At 39.6% G+C, this 22,869-nt stretch overlaps 2 protein-coding genes across 2 annotated transcripts in view; one reads left to right on the top strand and one right to left on the bottom strand.

The window, feature by feature from the left end:
* The window catches only part of abhd8b (abhydrolase domain containing 8b), a 44,666-nt gene extending 42,123 nt beyond the window's left edge, over positions 1-2,543 (bottom strand). Inside the window, exon 1 of the mRNA XM_062028411.1 lies at positions 2,480-2,543. The gene's annotated coding sequence lies outside the window, so the exon portion shown is untranslated. The remainder of the gene's footprint in view (positions 1-2,479) is intronic.
* dda1 (DET1 and DDB1 associated 1) lies at positions 1,915-12,584 on the top strand. The gene is made up of 5 exons (XM_062028415.1): positions 1,915-2,282; positions 6,200-6,280; positions 6,380-6,431; positions 10,828-10,889; positions 10,963-12,584. Exons 1-5 carry the CDS (start codon positions 2,274-2,276, stop codon positions 11,065-11,067), a joined length of 309 nt encoding a protein of 102 aa, XP_061884399.1. The 5' UTR covers positions 1,915-2,273; the 3' UTR covers positions 11,068-12,584.
* The last annotated feature ends 10,285 nt before the right edge of the window (positions 12,585-22,869 follow it).

Raw genomic sequence — 22,869 nt, 5'->3', positions numbered from 1 at the left:
ATTATGGTGGTACTTGGAGAGACATTTTTTTCTGAGGTGGTGCTTGATGGAAAAAAGTCTGAGAACCACTGTTCTAGAGTGATTAGGTCAAAATCAGGGAATAATTCCCTGCACACAGAAGGACTTTGAGGGTGAAAAACAAAGGATTTAAGGGAGTAGTAGCTAGTACTTTTTTCTTCAGTTTAGTTTTGTGTACTATTGACTTTGTTTTGATCAAACAATACTAGGCTATGTAATAAAAAGAAACAAGGAACTAGTTTAAGGATTGTGTTAATAGTCTGCCAATAACATGTACAGGTAATACTTGTGATCGGTATCTGTATCGGTATCGCCACATTTCACTCATGGATGCTCGATATCAGAATCAGCAGCATAAAACCCTGATCGGAACATCCATAATGTCAAGTAAATAATATGATTTCAGAACAGAATAAAACCAATAGATATACAATTAGATGGATTTGTGTTTACTGTACAGACAAAAGTAAAGATATGGACGAATGTGTAAAACAAAGATTTATGTTTGTCCCTCACTACAGCCGAAGTTTGCAGCTTCAGTCTATCGCTGATGTTTCTTGTTTGTTTTTAAGCATACTTTAGGTCCAAATTAAGCATTTTCACACATAAAATGGCTAAATAAACAAAAAATATCAATACTACATTAGTTTTGGCCACTCACTGATCACTGATTGGCTCAGCCTCAGCAGCATTAGAGTGTAAGGGAGACTAAAGGGTGTTATTTCACATATAGAGGGTTTTTCATAATGGTAAAAAAAAATTATTTATAAGTTCATAAACAGTTCACGCTCTACCTACTGTATGACAATCCATCCATTTTCTACCGCTTTTCCCATTCGGGGTCGCGGGGGTTGCTGGAGCCTATCTCAGCTGCAATCGGGCAGAAGGCGGGGTACACCCTGGACAAGTCGCCACCTCATCAGAGGGCCAACACAGATAGACAGACAACATTCACACTCACATTCACACACTAGGGCCAATTTAGTGTTGCCAATCAACCTATCCCCAGGTGCATGTCTTTGGAGGTGGGAGGAAGCCGGAGTACCCGGAGGGAACCCATGCAGTCACGGGGAAAACATGCATATTCCACACAGAAAGATCCCGAGCCCAGGATCGAACCCAGGACCTTCGTATTGTGAGGGACACGCCCTAGCCCCTGTTCCGCCGTGCTGTTCGCAACCTATGAAAATATGTAATGTAAATTAATATTTTTTACTTTGCAGAAATGTATTTACCACGGTCAGCCGTGATAAATGGGTTATACTTGTATAGCGCTTTTCTACCTTCAAGGTACTCAAAGCGCTTTGACAGTATTTCCACATTCAGCCATTCACACACACATTCACACACTGATGGCGGGAGCTGCCATGCAAGGCGCTAACCAGCAGCCATCAGGAGCAAGGGTGAAGGGTCTTGCCCAAGGACACAACGGACATGACTGAAGGTAGAAGGTGGGGATTGAACCCCAGTAACCAGCAACACTCCGATTGCTGGCACAGCCACTCTACCAACTTCGCCACGCCGTCGCTGGAATAAAAAAGACATCCATAAACGTGGACGCATGTGAAAAAGTGCAATATATTTATCTGTACAGTAATCTATTTATTTATTTATATATATTTATTTATTGTATACATATATTTATACATTATTTATATATTTATTTATTTATATATGCACCTTATTGCTTTTTTTTAATCCTGCACTACCATGAGCTTATGTAACGAAATTTCGTTCTTATCTGTGCTGTAAAGTTCACTTTTGAATGACAATAAAAAGAAAGTCTAAAGTCTAAGTCTACGATGTGTTTTGGTTTGCTAATACACACATTATATTTGGTGTTGGGCGCCCACACGACAGGGGGCGCTGTAGTTATGGTGCAACATGTATATGCACACTGCTGTTTCTGGGCGTGGTCTAAAAGAAAGTATCGATTCCATCATGCTAGCTGCAGAAGTCCACAATAACCAGCTCTGCTAATTTACTTAATGGCAACTAGTGACAGCTTGTATCTTTTTTGTATCTTCTACTTCAAATTTGACTATAGAATGACAACAACAATTTGAGTGCCAGCATTGTTTTTGTGTGGCAAGTGCCACCCAAAATAGACGAGCTGCGTCGGTAAACTAGCTGAATTCTGTAAGCTAGCAGGGCTATCGCTAACATTCTCCTAAACATTTGTCTGCTCGCACGACGTTTACTGCGCTTTCTGCCCACAAACTCATCGACCGGCGTTGGATTTTCCTACCGCTGTCATGGAGAAGGTATCCTTCCTACACACCCATGTTGTGCTGCACTATTTAGTCTGGCTTGGAGGAACATAGCACCTTAGCAAACCATTAGCCGCTAGTCGGCTAATTGCTGCACTACTCCTTTCACGTCATTAGTCTCATCACTGATGTCATCATCTTGCACTTGGCGGCTTAGTCAACATGTGTACTTCTTCTTCTCCTAAAATTACTTGTTGTTATTGAAGTTGTTACCGTGCAAGCAAGGTTTGAGTTTGCACTGTTGTCGTCGATGTGGACCGCCCAGGACTTACTTTCGCTGTTGCACAAAGCCGTAACATTTTGTTGAAAGTAGAGCTGCACGATTTTGAGGAAAAACCTAATTTTGATATTTCCCCCCCAAAATTGTGATTCGATTTGCGATTTGTATATTTCCATCCATCCATTTTCTACCGCTTGTCCCTTTCGGGGTCGCGGGTGGTGCTGGAGCCTATCTCAGCTGCATTCGGGCGGAAGGCGGGGTACACCCTGGACAAGTCGCCCTCTCATCGCAGGGCCAACACAGATAGACAGACAACATTCTCTTAAAATTGCATTAATCAACGAAAATATGGTGTGACGGAAGACATGCCATGAATTGATTAACGTGGACCCCGACTTGAACAGTTTTTTCCCCTCTGCCATCAGGCACATGAACAATTACTCCTAACAGTAGCTCCTTTGAATTCCTTCTAAGTCTATAACAAGATCTGATAGCTCGGTTACAGCTCTTGTTATTACAAAATCTGTGTTATATGTGTTTTATGTTGCACAATTGCACCAAGAAAAATTCCTAGTTTGTGAACCCATTCTCAAACAATGGCAATAAATCTGTTCTGATTCTGACTTAAACAAGTTGAAAAACTTATTCAGGTGTTACCATTTAGTGGTCAATTGTACGGAATATGTACCGTACTGTGCAATCTACTAATACAAGTTTCAATCAATCAATCAATGCTGCTTTTAGACCAGTGTTTTTCAACCTTTTCTGAGCCAAGGCACATTTTTTTAATTGAAAAAATGCAGAGGCACACCAGCAGCCGAAAACATTAAAAAATGAAACTCAGCAGCCGATATTGACGGTTTTGATTGATTGAAACTTTTATTAGCAGATTGCACAGTGAAGTACATATTCCGTACAATTGACCACTAAATGGTAACACCCGAATAAGTTTTTCAACTTGTTTAAGTCGGGGTCCACTTAAACCGATTCATGGTACAAATATATACTATCATCATAATACAGTCATCACACAAGATAATTATCAGAGTATATACATTGAATTATTTACAATCTGGGATGTGGAGGGGTGGGGGTTAGGTTTGGTTGATATCAACATTTCAGTCATCAACAATTGCATCATCAGAGAAATGGACATTGAAACAGTGTAGGACTGACTTGGTAGGATATGTACAGCAAGTAGTGGACATAGAGAGTGAGATCAGAAAGTATAAGAAAAAGTGTCTACATTTGATTATTTACATTTGATTATTTACAATCCGAAGAGGTATGATGTGGAAGGGAGGGTGTTAGTTTAGGGTTGAAGTTGCCTGGAGGTGTTCTTTTAGTGCGGTTTTGAAGGAGGATAGAGATGCCCTTTCTTTTACACCTGTTGGGAGTGCATTCCATATTGATGTGGCATAGAAAGAGAATGAGTTAAGACCTTTGTTAGATCGGAATCTGGGTTTAAAGTGGTTAGTGGAACTCCCTCTGGTGTTGTGGTAATGGTGGTCATTTAAAGATTAAAAGATTAAAGTACCAATGATTGTACGTCAAGGAAGTAATGAAAATGAAACTCAGCAGCCGATATTGACAGTAAAAAGTTGTTCTCGCAAGTGTTGGATATGAATTTATCCATAACCAACCATGCTTCACAATAACTCTCGTCTCAAAGTAGGTGTACTGTCACGACCTGTCACGTCACGCCGTGAGTTATTTAGAGTTATTTGTGTTTTCCTGTGTGTAGTGGTTTTAGTTCTTGTCTTTTGGTAGCCTGTTTAATTTCTTCTTGAGTGCTATTTCCACACCTGCTTTGTTTTAGCAATCAAGAATATTTAAGTTGTTGCTATCCTTCTTTGTGTGGACATTGTTGATTGTCATGTCCATACTTGCCAACCTTGAGACTTCCGAATTCGGGTGATGGGGGTTGGTGGTAGCGGGGGGTGTATATTGTAGCGTCCCGGAAGAGTTAGTGCTGCAAGGGGTTCTGGGTATTTGTTCTGTTGTGTTACGGTGCGGATGTTCTCCCGAAATGTGTTTGTCATTCTTGTTTGGTGTGGGTTCACAGTGTGGCGCATATTTGTAACAGTGTTGAAGTTGTTTATACGGCTACCCTCAGTGTGACCTGTATGGCTGTTGATCAAGTATGCCTTGCATTCACTTGTGTGTGTGTGTGTGTGTGTGTGTGTGTGTGTGTGTGTGTGTGTGTGTGTGTGTGTGTGTGTGTGTGTGTGTGTGTGTGTGTGTGTGTGTGTGTGTGTGTGTGTGTGTGTGTGTGTGTGTGTGTGTGTGTGTGTGTGTGTGTATAGAAGCCGCATATATTATGTGACTGGGCTGGCACGCTGTTTGTATGGAGGAAAAGTGGACGTGACGACAGGTTGTAGAGGACGCTAAAGGCAGTGCCTTTAAGGCACGCTCCCAATATTGTTGTCCGGGTGGAAATCGGGAGAAATTTGGGAATATGGTCGCCCCGGGAGATTTTCGGGAGGGGCACTGAATTTCGCACGCAGAGCTTTTGTCTACCAACTGCTCTTAAACTGAATAAATAATTGATAGTAATAATGGAAGTATAAGTGTTTGTATGTACCGTAGTATATTATTGGTACAAATGTTTAACCAACACGTGTACAGGGATTTTTCACAACTGTTTGTCTTTACTGTGTATATATTTGAACAGTGTTTATGTTGTGTACAAGGTGTATTTATAATATGTGGTGTAAAGGAAATTTCATATTTCTATGAAGCTTATCTTGTATTTGAGATTGTTTATAGTGTTAGGCGAAATAAGTGCTCAACTTCAGCCTAAACCCTTTCGGTCTGTAAAATTGTCATTTTATGAATGTAAAGCTGTTTATTTTGTTGACCACTGACCGAATAAATAATAAACTAACTAACATAAACTATACAGTGATCATAATGTAATGTAATCATAATATATAATAATAAGAGTAACCATTTCAAAGGATACTAACTTTGATTTCTCATTAATGTCGAAATGTTTACCATTGTACTGTAATTAGAAGGTAAATATATTTCCTATCCTGAAGAAGAAAAAAATGTCCATCCATTTTCTACCACTTGTCCCTGTCGGGGTAGTGGGGGGTGTTAACAAAAAATAAAAAGTAATTTCTGTAAGCAAAAATATAACTTAAATATTGAACATTTTATAGTGCATTTTTGTGTTGTTTATTCTCGCTCGTTTGTGTTGATGGGCATACTTCCCATCTGATTTGAAGCTCAAATTTTACCACAACGGGACATTTGGCTTTGTAATCATATTTTTTTCCTCCTAAATTATGTTACTTTGCGGCACTTGTCACTAGCGAGTCGCGAATAGGGAGTCTGTTGGTGCTTCCTTTGTGCGTAAAGCTGGCGCCTTGCTATCCACCCACCGAGGCAAAGATTGTGAATGACTGAAAAGAGGGCTCACTGCATTCACGTAATTCTACTGTTTAACACGCTCAGGTGCTAAGAGCGATGCACAGAGTGAGTCGTCTTTATGATTGTTTGAAGCCAGAGACAAAGAAACGTGAGGCTTGACAATTCTGATTGGCAAAACCTTGATGTTGATTAGATGTCGATTAATTGTGAAGCCCTAGTTTAAATGTAGGGTTACAGAAAGGCAGCGCAATATTGCATCAATAAGCACTTCAAAATGATTGAAAAGACTAATAATACTTCTCTCTTGTCACAGGCAGATTTCTTAAAAGGGCTTCCCGTCTACAATAAAAGCAACTTTAGCAGGTTTCACGCAGACTCTGTTTGTAAAGCATCTGTGAGTATTTTTTTTTTCCCCCTCTAATCAATCTACTCAGTATGAACTGCCATTCCTGTACTCAAAATGCTATGTTTTATCAACTTTTCTGTCTTGCAGAATCGGAGGCCCTCTGTCTATCTTCCGACACGCGAATACCCTTCTGAACAGAGTGAGTACCAAAGTTGCACGTATTAAACGGGTTTTTGCATTAATATGTACAGGGTTTATATGGTTGTGAAAAACCTGGAAAAGTCAAGAATTTTTAAATGCAATTTCCAGGCTCTGACCAAGTCAGAAATACCTCTTAAGTTTCATCATCTTGATGTGTCATGACGAAATGTAAATTGCCATGGACTGTCACAATATTTTGGTATTGTGAAAAAGTACTCAGTATTGCCCATGTGTGTGTGCATGCATACTACCCTTGGTGTCGACACTAAGGCTGGGCGATATATCGAGTTTGTAAGATATATTGATATATTTTTAAACAAGATATGAATTAAGAAAATATCGTAATATCGATATAATTTATTTCAGGTTAAACTGACCAAGCGTCGCTTATTTGTTGTGTTCCTTGTTCTCCCCCGCTCCCCACTCCCTCTCATGGGCTACTAAACCTACTAAACCCCTCCCCTTCCTCCTTTCAAGAGTGCTTGCACGTATAAGAACATCCATGATTGGTTGGTTGTTTACCATGATGAGTCACGATTGGTTGAGGTTAGGCCAATCAGAGGCAAGATTGGGCGGGTCATTGAACCAGGAAGGGAAATCACAACAGACATCCCAAATGACGACGAGAGAGTTGTAGGAGAGAAGAGTGATTTATATATTAAAAAACTAGTGGAAGATGGCAGAGGGATTCGCTTCTTTAGATTTTTGTTTGAGCGATGTAGACGACGTCCAGGAAACCCCCAATGCGTCTACTTGGCCACATTTGGACAAATGTATGCGTCTGGATAAAACATTCATTTGAGTTGTTTACCATGTAAGCCCATATCCAAACTGTTCTCCAGTTGCCAAGCTGGGCATATTTGGCAGGAGAAATGCTGCCAAAAATGTATTATTTGCACAGCTGTTATTTATTTTACGTAGAAAAAATATTTGGTAACACTTTAGTATGGGGAACATATTCACCATTAATTAGTTGTTTATTAAAGTAACAACAACTTAATTTAGTGTTATTTGGACACTAGGGGAACATATAAGGGTTAGGGTTACTAATAATTCTGAGGTTATTGAGGGAAGACTCTTAGTTAATGGCTTACTGGTTGTATAATAAGGCCATGCAGAATAAGGAATTAATAAGTACTTAATAATGACTAATTAAGAGCCAATATGTTACTAACTTGCATGTTAATAAGTAACTAATTAATGGTGAATATGTGTTCCCCATACTACAGTGTCACAGAATATTTTTTCTATTTTATTGTTCTTATGTAATTCTGTACTACTTAAACAGTTTTTTTTTCTGTGCTGATAATACCCGGCTCGACTAACGGGGTTAATGAAAGTGCCACTGACTGTTTACAGTACAGTTGTCATTCAGTTAAATTTCAGTGAATCTCGCTCAAAAATGAATATCTTTGTATGTATACTTTCACCGGAAAATATATCGAGATATATATCGAATATCGAGTTTAAAGGCCTACTGAAATGCGATTTTCTTATTTAAACGGGGATAGCAGGTCCATTCTATGTGTCATACTTGATCATTTCGCGATATTGCCATATTTTTGCTGAAAGGATTTAGTAGAGAACATCGACGATAAAGTTCGCAACTTTTGGTCGCTGATAAAAAAGCCTTGCCTGTACCGGAAGTAGCAGACGATATGCGCGTGACGTCACAGGTTGTGGAGCGCCTCACATCTGCACATTGTTTACAATCATGGCCACCAGCAGCGAGAGCAATTCGGACCGAGAAAGCGACGATTTCCCCATTAATTTGAGCGAGGATGAAAGATTTGTGGATGAGGAAAGTGAGAGTGAAGGACTAGAGGGCAGTGGAAGCGATTCAGATAGGGAAGATGCTGTGAGAGGCGGGTGGGACCTGATATTCAACTGGGAATGACTAAAACAGTAAATAAACACAAGACATATATATACTCTATTAGCCACAACACAACAGGTTTATATTTAATATGCCACAAATTAATCCTGCATAACAAACACCTCCCCCCTCCCGTCCATATAACCCGCCAATACAAATCAAACACCTGCACAACACACTCAACCCCACAGCCCAAAGTACCGTTCACCTCCGCAAAGTTCATACAGCACATATATTTCCCCAAAGTCCCCAAAGTTACGTACGTGACATGCACATAGAGGCACGCACGTACGGGCAAGCGATCAAATGTTTGGAAGCAGCAGCTGCGTACTGCGTTACACATACAGTGTTTCCCATAAACTGCCAAGATACCTGTGGCGGTGGGGGCGTGGCTATGGGCGTGGTCACCATGACATCATCGAGTAATTTGCATAATTTACTACAATGATTTGATTTTCTCTAAAAAGGCTCAAAAAATGTATACTTACTAATTAATAATAACAGTTTTGTTTTAAACGTCCATCCATCCATCCATCCATCCATCCATCCATTTTACAATATAATTACAACACTTTATGTACATATTTATATACAGATTTGAACAATAAGTTATTCACTGAAATATATTTATTAATTGTGGTTCTTACAAAAAATATATCTTATAAAATATAAAAGCTAAAATGTCTCAAAGCTCTGCCCCTTTAATTAGTGCATACTAAATAATTTAAGTTTAGCCTACTACTACAACTATATTATTTACCAGCAACATAAAGTGAAACAGAGGCAGAGGCACTGAACAAAGAGCTCCAAAAATCTTGAACTTTAGACTGCCATCAGTTTTACTCCCTACACTTAACCATGTGTTTCCTACTGCCTGCAGACTTTGCACCCTTTGTTATATACACATGTTGTGTTTCTAATATAAATACATTTAATAAACTCAAATGCTGAGATAGGCTCCAGCGCCCCCCGCGGCCCCAAAAGGGACAAGCGGTAGAAAATGGATGGATGGAAATACAAATAAGGCAACAAGAGAAGTATCCTACACTTCTCTTTTGTAAAGTAAATCTGAACAGCAGATATGGGCATCTACATCAACTATATGATTTGCCTGAGAAGCTGGAAAGGACAAAAAAAATTTTTTTAATTTTTTTTTTTTAATTTTTAATTTTTTAATTTTTATTTATTTTATTTGTGGCGGACGTAATTCTTTCGTGGCGGGCCGCCACAAATAAATGAATGTGTGGGAAACACTGACATACAAATTAAACAAAATGCTTATGGCAACATTCTGGTTGCGTACTCACGGTACCGCGTCTGCGTATCCAACTCAAAGTCCTCCTGGTAAGAGTCTCTGTTGTCCCAGTTCTCCACAGGCCAATGGTAAAGCTTGACTCATCTTTCGGGAATGTAAACAATGAAGCACCGGCTACAACGTAGCCGCTACGTGTTTGTGTTGCTGCAGCCGGCCGAAATACACCGCTTCCAACCTACAGCTTTCTTCTTTGCTGTCTCCATTGTTCATTGAACAAATCGCTAAAGATTCACCAACACAGATGTCCAGAATACTGTGGAATTTTGCGATGAAAACAGACGACTTAATAGCTGGCCACAATGCTGTCCCAAAATGTCCTCTACAATCCGTGACGTTACGCGCAGGCGTCATCATACAAAGACGTTTTCAGCAGGATATTTTGCGCGAAATTTAAAATTGCACTTTAGTCATCTATATTGGCATGTGTTGCAATGTTAAGATTTCATCATTGATATATAAACTATCAGACTGCATGGTCGGTAGTAGTGGGTTTCAGTAGGCCTTTAAGTAAAAATATATAAGATATACTTTTTTGTCCATATCGCCCAGCCCCAGTCGACACCAGCAATATATGGATCGATCTGCCCTCCCCTCACCTGTGGTGTGCTGACACACCAACAGTTATTATATTATCTTTTCTAACTCTTATCTGCTTGATAATTTCCTGGTAATAACTGCTTACTTTCTGCTGTAACGCAGTTCCATCTACACTTCTTAAACTTTACGAAGCATTTATTTCTTCTGTTGTTTCTAGCAAGCTGGCTTGCTCTCGGTGTGCAACATGTTTAGCCTAGTCTTTCAGTGGTAACAGATACTTGATAATAATACTTCAGCTATTAAGAAATGCAGTTTATGTGCTGTATTGGAGGTGATAATTATTAGTTTAGGGAAGCATCTCCACACTGTGTATGGAGACACATAATTAGCTGCTGGCTTGTCAACCAGGGGACTAAAAATAAATACCATATTAGCCAGAGAGGATCGATGTTTGTGATCAGTATTGAAATCGGCAGTGGCGATCAGGTACTTAAAGAGAAAAAAAAATCGTCTGATACAAATCTGTGACCGATTGATCGGCAGATCCCTACATGAAACCAGTTGTCCTCTGGAAATCTGCAATTGGGAGTGGGAACTACGCAGTGTCGTGTGTGTGTGCGTGCGTGACAGTTTTATGGCCTATAAAGCTTGTTGTGTTTGTGCCAGTTATTGTCACAGAGAAAACCAACATCCTTCTGCGCTACCTCCATCACCAGTGGGACAAAGAGGTGAGCATGTGCAGTCGCATGGCATTCGCACTTCCTCGAGCTCGATTGACACTCCCATCTTGTTTCTGTACAGAATGCGGCAAAGAAAAGGGAACAGGAACAAGGGGAAGGTGACAGTCCCGCACCTCCAAGAAAGATTGCCAGGACAGACAGCCAAGAAATGAATGAAGACTCATAAGTGTGTGTGTGTGTGTGTGTCTGTGTGTGTGTGTATGTCTGTGCGTGCGTGTACGTGTATGGAGGGCAAAGGCCATCTTAACAAATATAAACAGAAAGGGTGTTCCGTCCTCGTTAAAGACTTGTGGCCATTCTGTGGTAAGGTGCAGTTCCTCTCATAACTTGGAGTGTTGGCTAAACAATTCTTTAAGACAGCTTTACTGTGAAGAATTTGAATTTAGACCCATTTTTCAACCACTGTTTGAGAACTGCAACAAGCCCTTATGGAGCGGTGGGCATGTGTGTGTTGTTTGTTGTTAGACTGTGTTTTGTGTGTGTGTGTGTGTGTGCATGCGCTGTGTGTGAGAATTGTATCGTGTATGCCAGTTCAATGATTGGTTAGGATTTAAATTTGCCGTATTTGACTTAACAAATCAAGTCGTTAAGTTTTACTTCTGGCATTTTATCATGTTTATTATTGAGGTTTATCTGTAAGGCAACGCGCTTCCTGCCTGCCCAAGTGCCCGCCCCTCTCAGTTCCACTGCCCGCTCTGTAACGATGGCCACGTTCCCCCACACACGGAACCAAGAATGCACTGTGAAGACCAGCACACAGTGGAAGCACCACTCTCATGCGCCATAATAGCGACGTCATCTTTGGCTGTACATATCTGCGCGCACACACCTTGCAACTACCCCTAATGGTGGATTTCCTCCATGCAGCATTATAAAACTAAGAACGAAAGGAAAAAGTCCCTAAGGTGTGTACATACATGTCAGTTACATAATTTATTTAATTCTGCACCTTGTTCAGTAATTGTTTGGGGACAAGGTCAGAAAGTTGAGAGATGGTGCAGAGCACGCGTGATCTCGACCTCGCCCATTGATGTTTTTATGGCGTTCCCGCACCAACGTTGATAACATTCAACAAGAAGAGGATTCATATGGCCCGATTCGTTCCAGTTCACCTAACACATGAAATGTTCCTAATTGGGGAGGTGCACAATCCACTTAAGTGTTGAATATCTTAAAATGTGGCGATTCTAACATTGACCACAGCATCAGTTGCTGTGTCAAATGGCAGCAGACTGCATTTCAAATGATTAACACCCCACCTTCCTCTCACTTGAGATCCTCCCAGGAATGGGGCCATATGAATCTCTTCCCTACTGTAAGAGGTTTAGGTTAGTGGCTTTATTCTTTCTATTGTTCAAGGCCTTACGACCGGTCCTCGTGGTCTGTTGCTGCCATCACATTCTGGTGACCTGAGTAGTTCCATGCAGGTTAAAAAGGGGGATCATGGGTTTAGCATGCAGCCAAGTGCAGCCCGTATTGTTTATTTTCTTTATTTTATATATATATATATGATAGAATTCAAAAACTGTAAATAATCCTTTCCGTTTCGGCCAGAGGATCATGTTATGTTTCTGCTAAGACTGTTCTACGCCGCCCCCGCCCTCATCTCCTTTCTGTGAGATCAGTCCTCTTTTTTGTCTAGCTTTGCTGAAATAAAACTGGACGGATACTTTTTGTCATTGGCTTTTGTCTTTGTGAAAGTTTTTTTTTAAAAGTTGTTTTTCTTGCAACAAACATTTGAGATAGTTTTAACTATTTTATTTTTCAGATCTTACAAAAATATGACAAAATAAATTAAAACAAATAGTCCCAGGTATTTTCTTGAAAAGTTTGTTTTTATATACATACAATGGTACATTGGAAGAGCTTCATGATGATCAGTAAGCGAGGCTTGAATGAAAAACAGGTTTACATCCTACAATTACACGTCTTGTGATGTCACGTGATGCTTCCAAATAATATGAATAAAAACTTCATTTTGTTAACAGTTGCTATCCTGAAACATCAATGTAACACATCACCATTGCAGTTGTTCACCTCTCCGACTCCAGTATTTAGTCTACAAACTAGACCCCCATCATATATTGTATAATGTTGACATGTTGCCCCAGAAAAGGACAATGATGACTAAATTAACCCTTGTGCAAACCTAATTGTGACTATACACACTTACTCTAAAGGAGTGTCATAGGTCAGCAATAAATTATTACTTTCAAAGCTTGAAATCTTTATGTCAACATACGGATTTGAAGCTAAACGTTTTTAATGGCCTTTCTGTCAAAACATTAAGAGTTTTCTTTAATTTCTAAAAAAAAAAACAGTTGCAGAGTGGAGTATTTGAGGTTGGATAATTACAGCCTTGAATACATTAATAATTCGCGACATTGATTTTGATACAGTAGATTAAAAAAAAAAAGCTCATTTTTATATTGCCTACAGAGCCAGCGAGAGAAAAAGCAGGCAGGACTTTGTTGAGTTTGAGTTCACACAAGTCTTTTATACATCTACCATGATTTTTATATATATATATATATATATATATATATATATATATATATATATATATATATATATATATATATATATATATATATATACTGTATGTGTGTGTGTATAAATATATATGTGTGTATAAATATATATGTGTGTGTGTATATATATATATATATGTGTGTACATATATGTATATATATATGTATGTGTGTATATATGTGTGTGTGTATATATATATATGTGTGTGTGTATATATATATATATATGTGTGTATATATATATATATATGTGTGTGTGTATATATATATATGTGTGTGTGTGTATATATATATATATATGTGTGTGTGCATATATATATGTGTGTGTATATATATATATGTGTGTGTGTATATATATATATAATGTGTGTGTATATATATGTATGTGTGTGTGTGTGTATATATATATGTATGTGTGTATATATATATGTGTGTGTGTATATATATATATATATGTGTGTGTGTATATATATATGTGTGTGTGTATATATATATATATATGTGTGTGTATAGACTGTATATATATATATATACGGTGTATGTGTATGTATGTATATACGTGTGTAATTACATATATATATATATATACACTCCCTAAGATACATTTTATTGCATTTCAGCGGTTTAATGTCAGTTTAACTCATCGAAGCTCTGAGAATTATGCTCATGGTTTTGTGGCGCTATCTGGTGCAATTACATCAGAACACTATCTTGTTTTTCAATCAGCAAGGATGAGATTGATTTGGTCTTAAAAGCATAGTAATATACTAGGATTACTGTGGAAAAACAGCTGCTATAAAGGGAGCCAATGGGGCTGAAAGAGTTCTTTTAGAGAAAGTGCGTAGATCTTATATTTTATTCTAATAATGTAGCAATCATATAACAATGCAATTTTGTCAATAAAATAAAACTCCCTGGTGAAATTTCCGACCGCTGACCTTCAAAACTGAACGATCATATCACAAAAGTAACATGTAATGCCCGCTTTGGGCCTTAAGGTTGCACAAGGGTTAGCGCCATCAATATCTATGAACTTGTGGGTTCCCTGAATAAAAGCATAACTGACATCAGCAACTGTACATGACTATAGATCGATAGATGAAGAGCCAAAGCTCGGCTACACGTCACTATCCTGATTTCCCAATGACCCCCCCAACAATGAAAGGACAAAGCAAACAAAGTTGATTATTTCCCACCTGTCACATCCTGATATTTCACAAACAAATATGAGCACATAAATGAACATCCATTCCCTTTTTGCATGTACTTCATGGGAGACAGCATTTTTTTTGTAGCCCAGTCTCAGTCTTTAATTTGAATAGGCGTTTATTTTATACGTTTGTTATTGTCTTTGCGGCCCTAAACGACCCCAGTGTTAACGCCAGGAGCCGGCCCTAGCATGGGCTTTATTATGATTGTTGATGAGGTGGACAAAGAATACAGGCGTGGACAATGTAGGTCTTCTGTTATTGCCTAGACAGTGGTGGAGGGATGCATAGGTCATGTCTCTCATCCTACATTATGATGGATGCTTTTCCTTTCAAAACATCACACTTCACCCACCAATACTAAGAGTTTGGGTCCCAAACCATTCTGGAATTTTCCCCCAAAAGGTGAATATCCCTAACCTTTTTTATTTGTCCATCTGGAGCATAAGTGTCCCAAACAAAAGACACTATTTGTACTGCAGAGCAACTCTGGCGCCCTCTCCCGGAAAATGTGCAGAACGCTTAAGTTGATTACCAACAGTATCATGGGAAAACTACCACTTTGGTTTGCAAAAACAGAAACAAAAAAAAAAGAAATCCTGTCATGGAGCAACTTGTAAAAAATACATGTCAAAAAAAATATTTCAGCTATTTGTGTGTGAAATTAATACAGTCGTGTGTTTGCATAATGATTGATGAGGCAGAGAGATGCGGCACGTTCAGTGCAAAATAAATCAGACTACAGACCATAACAGGAGTCCCTCCAGGATTTTGCGGGCTTTTTTTGTGCGATTCTTGCGGCCTAAAATCTCTGAATTTGTATATATATATATATATATATATATATATATATATATATATATATATATATATATATATATATATATATATATATATAAGCTTTGTTTTCTTTGATAACATTGAATCAACTTTGGATTTTCTGGATGTGTTATCAATGCTTTAAGTGGTCGTTTACTTTCACTTCAAAAAGGCCTGCCAACGAAAATTTGGAAAACAAATGCCGCGTTGATGTTTTACTCGTTTTATACCGCAGACCTAAAAGTAGACAGTAGATGGCAGTAAAAAGCACATACTCTGCGCTTGTTGTCGTTTCAATTATAACTAATAATAGTGATTATTCATTTTAAATGGCATAAATAAACATCAGTGAAAACCTCCCAAGGTGGTGTCCACATGTTAGATATTCTCCATGTTATCAAGAGTTGGAATTGGGGGTTAAATCACCAAAAATGATTCCCGGGCGTGGCCACCGCTGCTGCTCACTGCTCCCCTCACCTCCCAGGGGATGATCAAGGGTGATGGGTCAAATGCAGAGAATATTTTCGCCACACCTACTGTGTGTGTGACAATCATTGGTACTTTAACTTTAACTTTATTTTACACTTGTAAAGTCTTCATCTGAAACATTTATGTTCCAACATATTCATCCCCACACTTTAAGAGCATTTGTAAACTGTTGAGGGATCTATAGTGCTATTTTTGTGTTGGGCAATGAGAGATTATTATCACACTTCAACATCTCGAACATGTAAATGCTGCCTCTCTGCTAGGTCTGCATTGCAAATGAAAATCTCTTCTTGGTCGCTCTACTCTGGACAAATAAAGGTTAAATAAATGTTGATATACTAAATTACCCAGAAGGCCTAGCGCTGTACACAGGTACTGCGGTAAGACCGCAATTGTGGTGTTTGAGCAATAAATAGTTGATAAATTGTTACTTGTTGTTGTTCCTGCTTTGTCTTCGCCAGTGATTCCCAAACTGCGGTACTTGTACCACTAGTGGCACGCTAAATAATCACTTGATTAAATATTCAAACACAGTGTTACTGTTCAAACTGTGTGTAATGTTTCAGCGGCCAAAAAAATATACTTGTTAAACAAAACCTCTACCTTGTTTTTAATGAATACTTAGTCCTACTATGCTACTGTGTTTTAATGTTGGTCATTTTGGTGGTACTTGGGAGTTTGAGAACCACTGGTCTACACAAGAAACAAACATGGGTTTTGACTCGACCAGGGGCGTCCAAAATTGTTACACCAAGGGCCGCATACGGAAAAGTCAAAGTATGCGAGAGCCATTTTGATGTCTTTTATTTAGTAAAAAAGTTGTTTAAAAAAAATTCTAAGAAGAGACACTAAACATATTCACAGACCAAACTTAGTGTCATCTTTGTGTTGTAGGTGACAAAGTGTACTATCATTAGTTATTAAAGGGATGCCCAAAGAGTGGCCAGGGGGCCATTTGCAGACCGCAGCTCAAGTTTTGTTGGCCTGTCGGGAACAAATATAAGAAAAAAGAGCAAAAAGAAGTAAAGTAATGACAAAAAGCTGAAATGTTGATACCAAAATTATTATTAACACATTTTGTCACTTATAACACAAAGCTGACACTAAGTTGTGCTATCATTACTGGTGGTAGCATGTTTTTTTTTTACAAAATTAAAAAAATATCCAAACGCCCCCCACATAATTAAAGTAAAAGTACCAGTGATAGTCACACACACACACACTAGGTGTGGTGAAATTACCCTCTGCTCATTGTCATTTCTGTATTATTATTTATTTCGCTAACTGCTTATTTGCTATCACTTTTACCATCATATTTGTACATATCCTATTTGCTGATGTTGCTCTATTGTTGTTGTTATTGTTGTGTTTGCTGTTGTTTTTGTCTCGCTGTCTAATCCCCCTCTTGTCCAAACAATTTCCCCCTCTGTCTTCTTTTCTTTCTCTTTCTATCCCCTCCTGCTCCGGCCCGGCTGCACTAAATGATCATATAAATACATTTAATAAACTCAAATACAAATAATGTATTTGTAAAGTAAATCTGAACAGCTGATATGGGCATCTACATAAACTATATGATTTGCCTGAGAAGCTGGACAGGACAAAAAAAAAAAAAAAAGAAATTACCCTCTGCATTTGACCCATCACCTTGTTCACCCCCTGGGAGGTGAGGGGAGCAGTGAGCAGCAGCGGAATCATTTTTGGCGATTCAACCCCCAATTCCATCCCTTGATGCTGAGCAGGGGCGGATTAAGAAATTTTGGCCCCCTGGGCCTGACATGGTCTTGGCCCCTCAACCCCCCGCGCGTGTGGGCGCACACACACGCACGCACTATGCAAGAAATACTGTATACTGTGAACAGACATGCACACTGTACTGTACAGAAGAGTGCACATACTGCACACACACTATTAGGTATACCACACAGACACTGACAAGCACAGGTTTCACACAGACACAGGGGGAGGGGATAAATGGCCTAAAAATAAACATTTTTGAAAATGATTACGCCCACTTCAGTGATGGTGCATTGGGTCATTTGAGAGATATTATGTATTGGAAGTTGGTAGCTATCATGAAATAAACCCCCCAACCCACCCAAAAAACTAAATCGGACATGATTTTTGCCCCCTTTTCCTCCCTTCTATCATTAAAAATAAAATAATATCTTAGGAAAACACATTGGCATAACGGCAGCTGTGCAGCAAATTGAGGCTCAAAGTCTGTATCTATTTGTGGTTAAGCTTGAGGAGAAGGAGAAAGGTAAAATGATAACATGCATCGGAGAGCACCACAAAGAAAGGTGTAGGCCAGTTCATGGTACAAGGGCTGCATGCAGGTCAAGATAGCCCATTTCCAAGAATGCTATAGTGGCTGGACAGGCACTGGACATGTCCTGAACTCAGTGTCAGACGTGGCTGCCGAATACTTGGATGAAGTGAAGCAGCTGACAGATCTCATGCTGCCCCATCTGAAGACTGTCCTGGCCAGGCAGAGGATGGATGAGGAGACCTTCCCAATGGACCCTGTCAGTGAACAGGCTAGTAACATTGATGGCACCCCTGTGCACAACATTGGGATGGAGAGACAATGTGGCAAGGTGGACTACAAACTGAAGAAGTTGGGCACACTGAACGCAGTCAATAGGTCAATAATTTTACAGAAGAGCCAGGAGCTTCAGAGGTTTCAAGGCAGCAGCACAAGCAAAAAGGGAGGTTGAACTCAACTGGAGTAAATTCATGAAGGCAAAATTCGAGAGTAGGGCAGATGAGAAACAAGAGATGGCTCAAAGAAAGGAGAGTAAGAGACTAGACATGCTGGACACACTGAAATCTTTTGATGGCCCCTTCACGATAGTGGGGAAGTTGAAAAGTTCCTTGTGGATGAAAGTCTGCACAAGAATGCAAAGCTGCAGAGAATGAAGCTTGAGGTTCAGTTTGCCAGAGAAAGCACCAAGCTTCTGCCTAAAGTCAATCCTATCTTCACAATCCAGGTGACACTTCCCAGAAATGGCAAAAGTGCAATTCTCCAAGTCATAATGGATACTTAGAATTTTATGGTGGTGGTAAGTATTCATGAAAACAGGTAGCCTAACATTAGTGAATGGGTGAATTCTGGAAATAACCTAAAAATCTTACACAGTGCACCTTTAAGCAAGGGGTTTCTTTCGTGCTTTCAATTTTGCAAAATCATCCACCACATCATTGAAGTCCAACTCTCTTGTCAGCTCACTCTCAATTGCCATTAGAGATAACGCATTTAATCTTTTCTGAGTCATTCTTGTGCGCAGCTCATTTTTTACTCTTGACAAAAGAGAGAATGAGCGTTCTCCCTCACAGTTACTGACCGGTAGAGTGAGAAAAATCTGTAGCGCAATGTATGTATTAGGAAACGTAGGCTGTAGTCCAAAATGTATTATTGTTTTGAGCAGTCCTGAAGGGGTCCTCTCCTCATCAGTGTTGTTGAGCTGTATAAAAGATTTGAACTGTATAAGCTCCTGTCCAAGACTTTCATTGAGGTCAGATGGGTATGATTCAGTGAGAATCTTGGCCTTGTGAAGGACTGAAGCATTGGACTCTGTATCCAAAGAGAAAAGGACACTGAACAAATTGTTCAGATGTTTGTAGGCCTCCAGACGGTGATTAAGGCTTGAACTCAGTTGATCAATAGAGGCAATAAATGTCTCTATTTGAAACAGTTGCCTTCCCTCAAGCACAACATCTGGGGATGCTGATTCATCAGCAAACTTTTTACGTTTCCTCGTCCGTTCAGCCCTGTAAGATGGGGTGCCACCCAACATGTTTAAGGCTTTCTGCTCAAAATGATCAAATAGATCTCTTTGGGAGAGAACAAAGGTGCGCAGAGATTCCAGCAATCTAACTGCTGTACCAAGGTCCATGTCTGCTTTTTGAAGTTGCAGACTTGTGGCCTGAAATCTGGACAGAACAGTGTCCCAAAAGCCTGCCATGAAGGCCATCTCAAGTGAATCCAGCTTCCGCACTAGACTGTCAGCTTCAGTTCGTGTGTCTCGTTTCTCTGTGTCATCAGTGGAAATAACCTGTAGTGCTGCTTTTATTTTACTGTAGTTCTGCCACAGTGCTTTGGTAGATTCTGCACGGCAACTCCAACGCGTGTTGGATAAAGCTTTAAGTGTGAGATCTATGTTGGAATTGCCAAATACCCTGTCCCATCGGTGTGTGGATGCAGTTGTGAAGTTGTAAATAGACTGAATCAAGTCAAAATACTTAGAGACTTCATTTCCACATCTGTCAATGCTGTTGACTCCCACCAAATTCAAAGAGTGAGCTGCACATGGAATATAGTGTATTAATGGGTTGCTTTTCTTTAAGTGAGCCTGCAACCCATTATACCTCCCTGACATGTTGCTGGCATTATCATAAGCCTGCCCCCTGCAATTTGACAGCTCTAACCCTAGATTTTCCAACACAGACATGACACAGTTAGCCAAACTTTCACCTGTATGGCTAGTAATGGGCTCAAAACCCACAAAGCGTTCAACAACACTGCCCTCTTTGCTAACAAAACGGAATATGAATGTCAATTGGTCCACATGAGATAAATCTGGGGTTGAATCCACAATGATAGAGTAGTATTTGCTTGCTTGCAGTTCATCTGCTATAGCCTGTTTGGTTTTTGCACCCATCAATTCAATGAATTCCTCACAAATGGTGGAGGACAGATATGAGGTATTACCTCGACCCATCTGCCCAAACTTTCTGATGTGATCCTTTAGAAAGGGATCAAATTCAGCCAGGACCTCCAGAATACCAAGGTAGTTCCCATTGAGAGGAGACCCTAACGATTCATTTTTACCCCTAAATGCAAGGCCCCTTTCTGCAAGGAATTTAATGACTGCAACAACTCTTTGTAACACCTGCCTCCAATAGCTGCTCTCTGCCTGAAACTGTTTGAACAGGTCTGCATCAACTGTGGCACCTTTGGCGCGGTTCAAGACTGCTTGCATGCAGGTTATGTGCTCAGCACTTCGCTCATGTTCACCAAATCTTTCTGAGTGTTTCCAATCACAATAGCCTGTCACAAAAGAATGCGTTTTTGGGGAAAACAGTTTGCATGCAAAGCAGTAAACATTACCAGTAGAGGGAGAGTACATCAGCCACTCTCTTTGTACTCGTTGTCCATTGGGCAAGTGTGAAGTAAAATGTTCATTGTTTAGGCATCGGGTTTTGCCTCCTAGCCCACTGTTCCTCACAGAAGCTGGATAATGGCTGTGACGGTTGTGAAATGATTTTGCACCTCTTTGAATAAGAACTTCCTTCATTGACTCAGTGAGGGTCTCAGCCCATTTAGCGGGATCACTAGGTAGAGTTGTCACTGTAGATGGTGTTGAAGAAAGATTCAGCTCATTTTCTATGCTGTCCAGAGGTGCAGTGACCTCACATTCATCCGAGCAACTGGCTACTGCTGAATTGGTTGAATCATAAGCATCAGAAGCATTTGGTTCAGTGTCTACACTTGTAGTGGTCTCAGGATCTTGGGAGCTACATGCTAGCTCAGGTGCATTGCTAACCTTAGCTGAATTTGCAGTAGCATTTATAGAATTGCTTTCAGCAGATGTCTTTGTACTGAAGAAGCTGGAGATATTTGGAACACTCTCAAGTAAAACTGATTCCTTTTTTTTCTTTTCTTGCTGAATTTTTTTTCTAGCTCCTCCACTTAAACGTTTATGATCCATATTTCCCTTCTTTCTTTGCACATTGGCTCTTTGCCTATCACAACAGATAAACCAACTATGTGTGTGTGTGTGTGTGTGTGTGTGTGTGTGTGTGTGTGTGTGTGTGTGTGTGTGTGTGTGTGTGTGTGTGAGTTTGTTTGTGTGTTTATGATCGGTGCTGCTTCCTTCAAGTGTGTGAGGTGATTTAGAAAACTAGCAACCCAGCATCAACACTCCAAAGCAGAGAATAACAGCTTACTAGCATAGACAATTGAGAGCAGAGAATCAACTGATTCGTCTGATAGACAGCAGGAGAGCAGAGTGGTCAGTGATGATCGAATCAAGAAAATGTCTAAATGGCAAGGGAACAGACTGATTTGTACTGAGGAGAAAGAGAGAGAGAGCCAATTACAGTGAAATATATTCCAAAAGAGCCAAGTGACTAGCTGAAGGCAGGGACAAATGCCTTGGAGTGACCAACAAGAGTGCAAAGTACCAAATGGCAAAATGTGGAAAGACCAACAGGCAGATCTGCTTTTACCTCTTATCTTCACAACCAAAAAGTTGCTAAATGATGTTTTCAGTCGCTAGCCAGGTATGGCCAAAAGACGCGAAATCTAGCGGCAAAGTCGGTCAATCACACTGACAGTGAAACAAATATTTTGAAAAGATAATAATTGTACACCTTTGTGCACTTTAGTCTTCTATCTAAATATTTTCACAAAGGACACCAAGGCAGCTTGCTAGCTATGATGGGAGCAACAATGTCTGATAGACAGCAGGAGAGCAGAGTGGTCAGTGATGATCCAATCAAGAAAATGTCTAAATGGCAAGGGAACAGACTGATTTGTACTGAGGAGAAAGAGAGAGCCAAGTACAGTTAAATATATTCCAGAGCCAAGTGACTAACTGAAGGCAAAGACAACAGCCAGATACCTTAGCAGAGACCAACAAGAATTCAAAGTACCTAATAGCAAGATGGTGAGACCAACACAATAAATTGTATTAGGATTTAATTTATTAACGTTAATCTTAACAGCCAAAAAGTTGCTGAATAATGTTTGTAGTCGCTAGCCAGGTATGCCCAAAACAAGAGTCGCTAAACCTAGCAGCAAAGTTGCTTAATTGCAACACACTCTAGGATTCAGGGGAATTAAGGATAATAAAGATATTAATTGTACAACTTTTTGTACTTTTTTTCTAGTTTTTTGAGTCGCCAGCCATGTAT

Source organism: Entelurus aequoreus, linkage group LG19 (genome assembly GCF_033978785.1).
Source record: "Entelurus aequoreus isolate RoL-2023_Sb linkage group LG19, RoL_Eaeq_v1.1, whole genome shotgun sequence".
In the NCBI taxonomy this organism is placed as follows: Eukaryota; Metazoa; Chordata; class Actinopteri; order Syngnathiformes; family Syngnathidae; genus Entelurus; species Entelurus aequoreus.
This window is presented reverse-complemented; position numbering and strand designations above follow the sequence as displayed.

Excerpts from the sequence above, each read along its gene's own strand:
- dda1 (XM_062028415.1), top strand. Across the intron at positions 6,281-6,379 it reads ACTCTGTTTGTAAAGCATCT|AATCGGAGGCCCTCTGTCTA; the intron begins GTGAGTATTTTT and ends TCTGTCTTGCAG. Across the intron at positions 6,432-10,827 it reads CGAATACCCTTCTGAACAGA|TTATTGTCACAGAGAAAACC; the intron begins GTGAGTACCAAA and ends TGTTTGTGCCAG.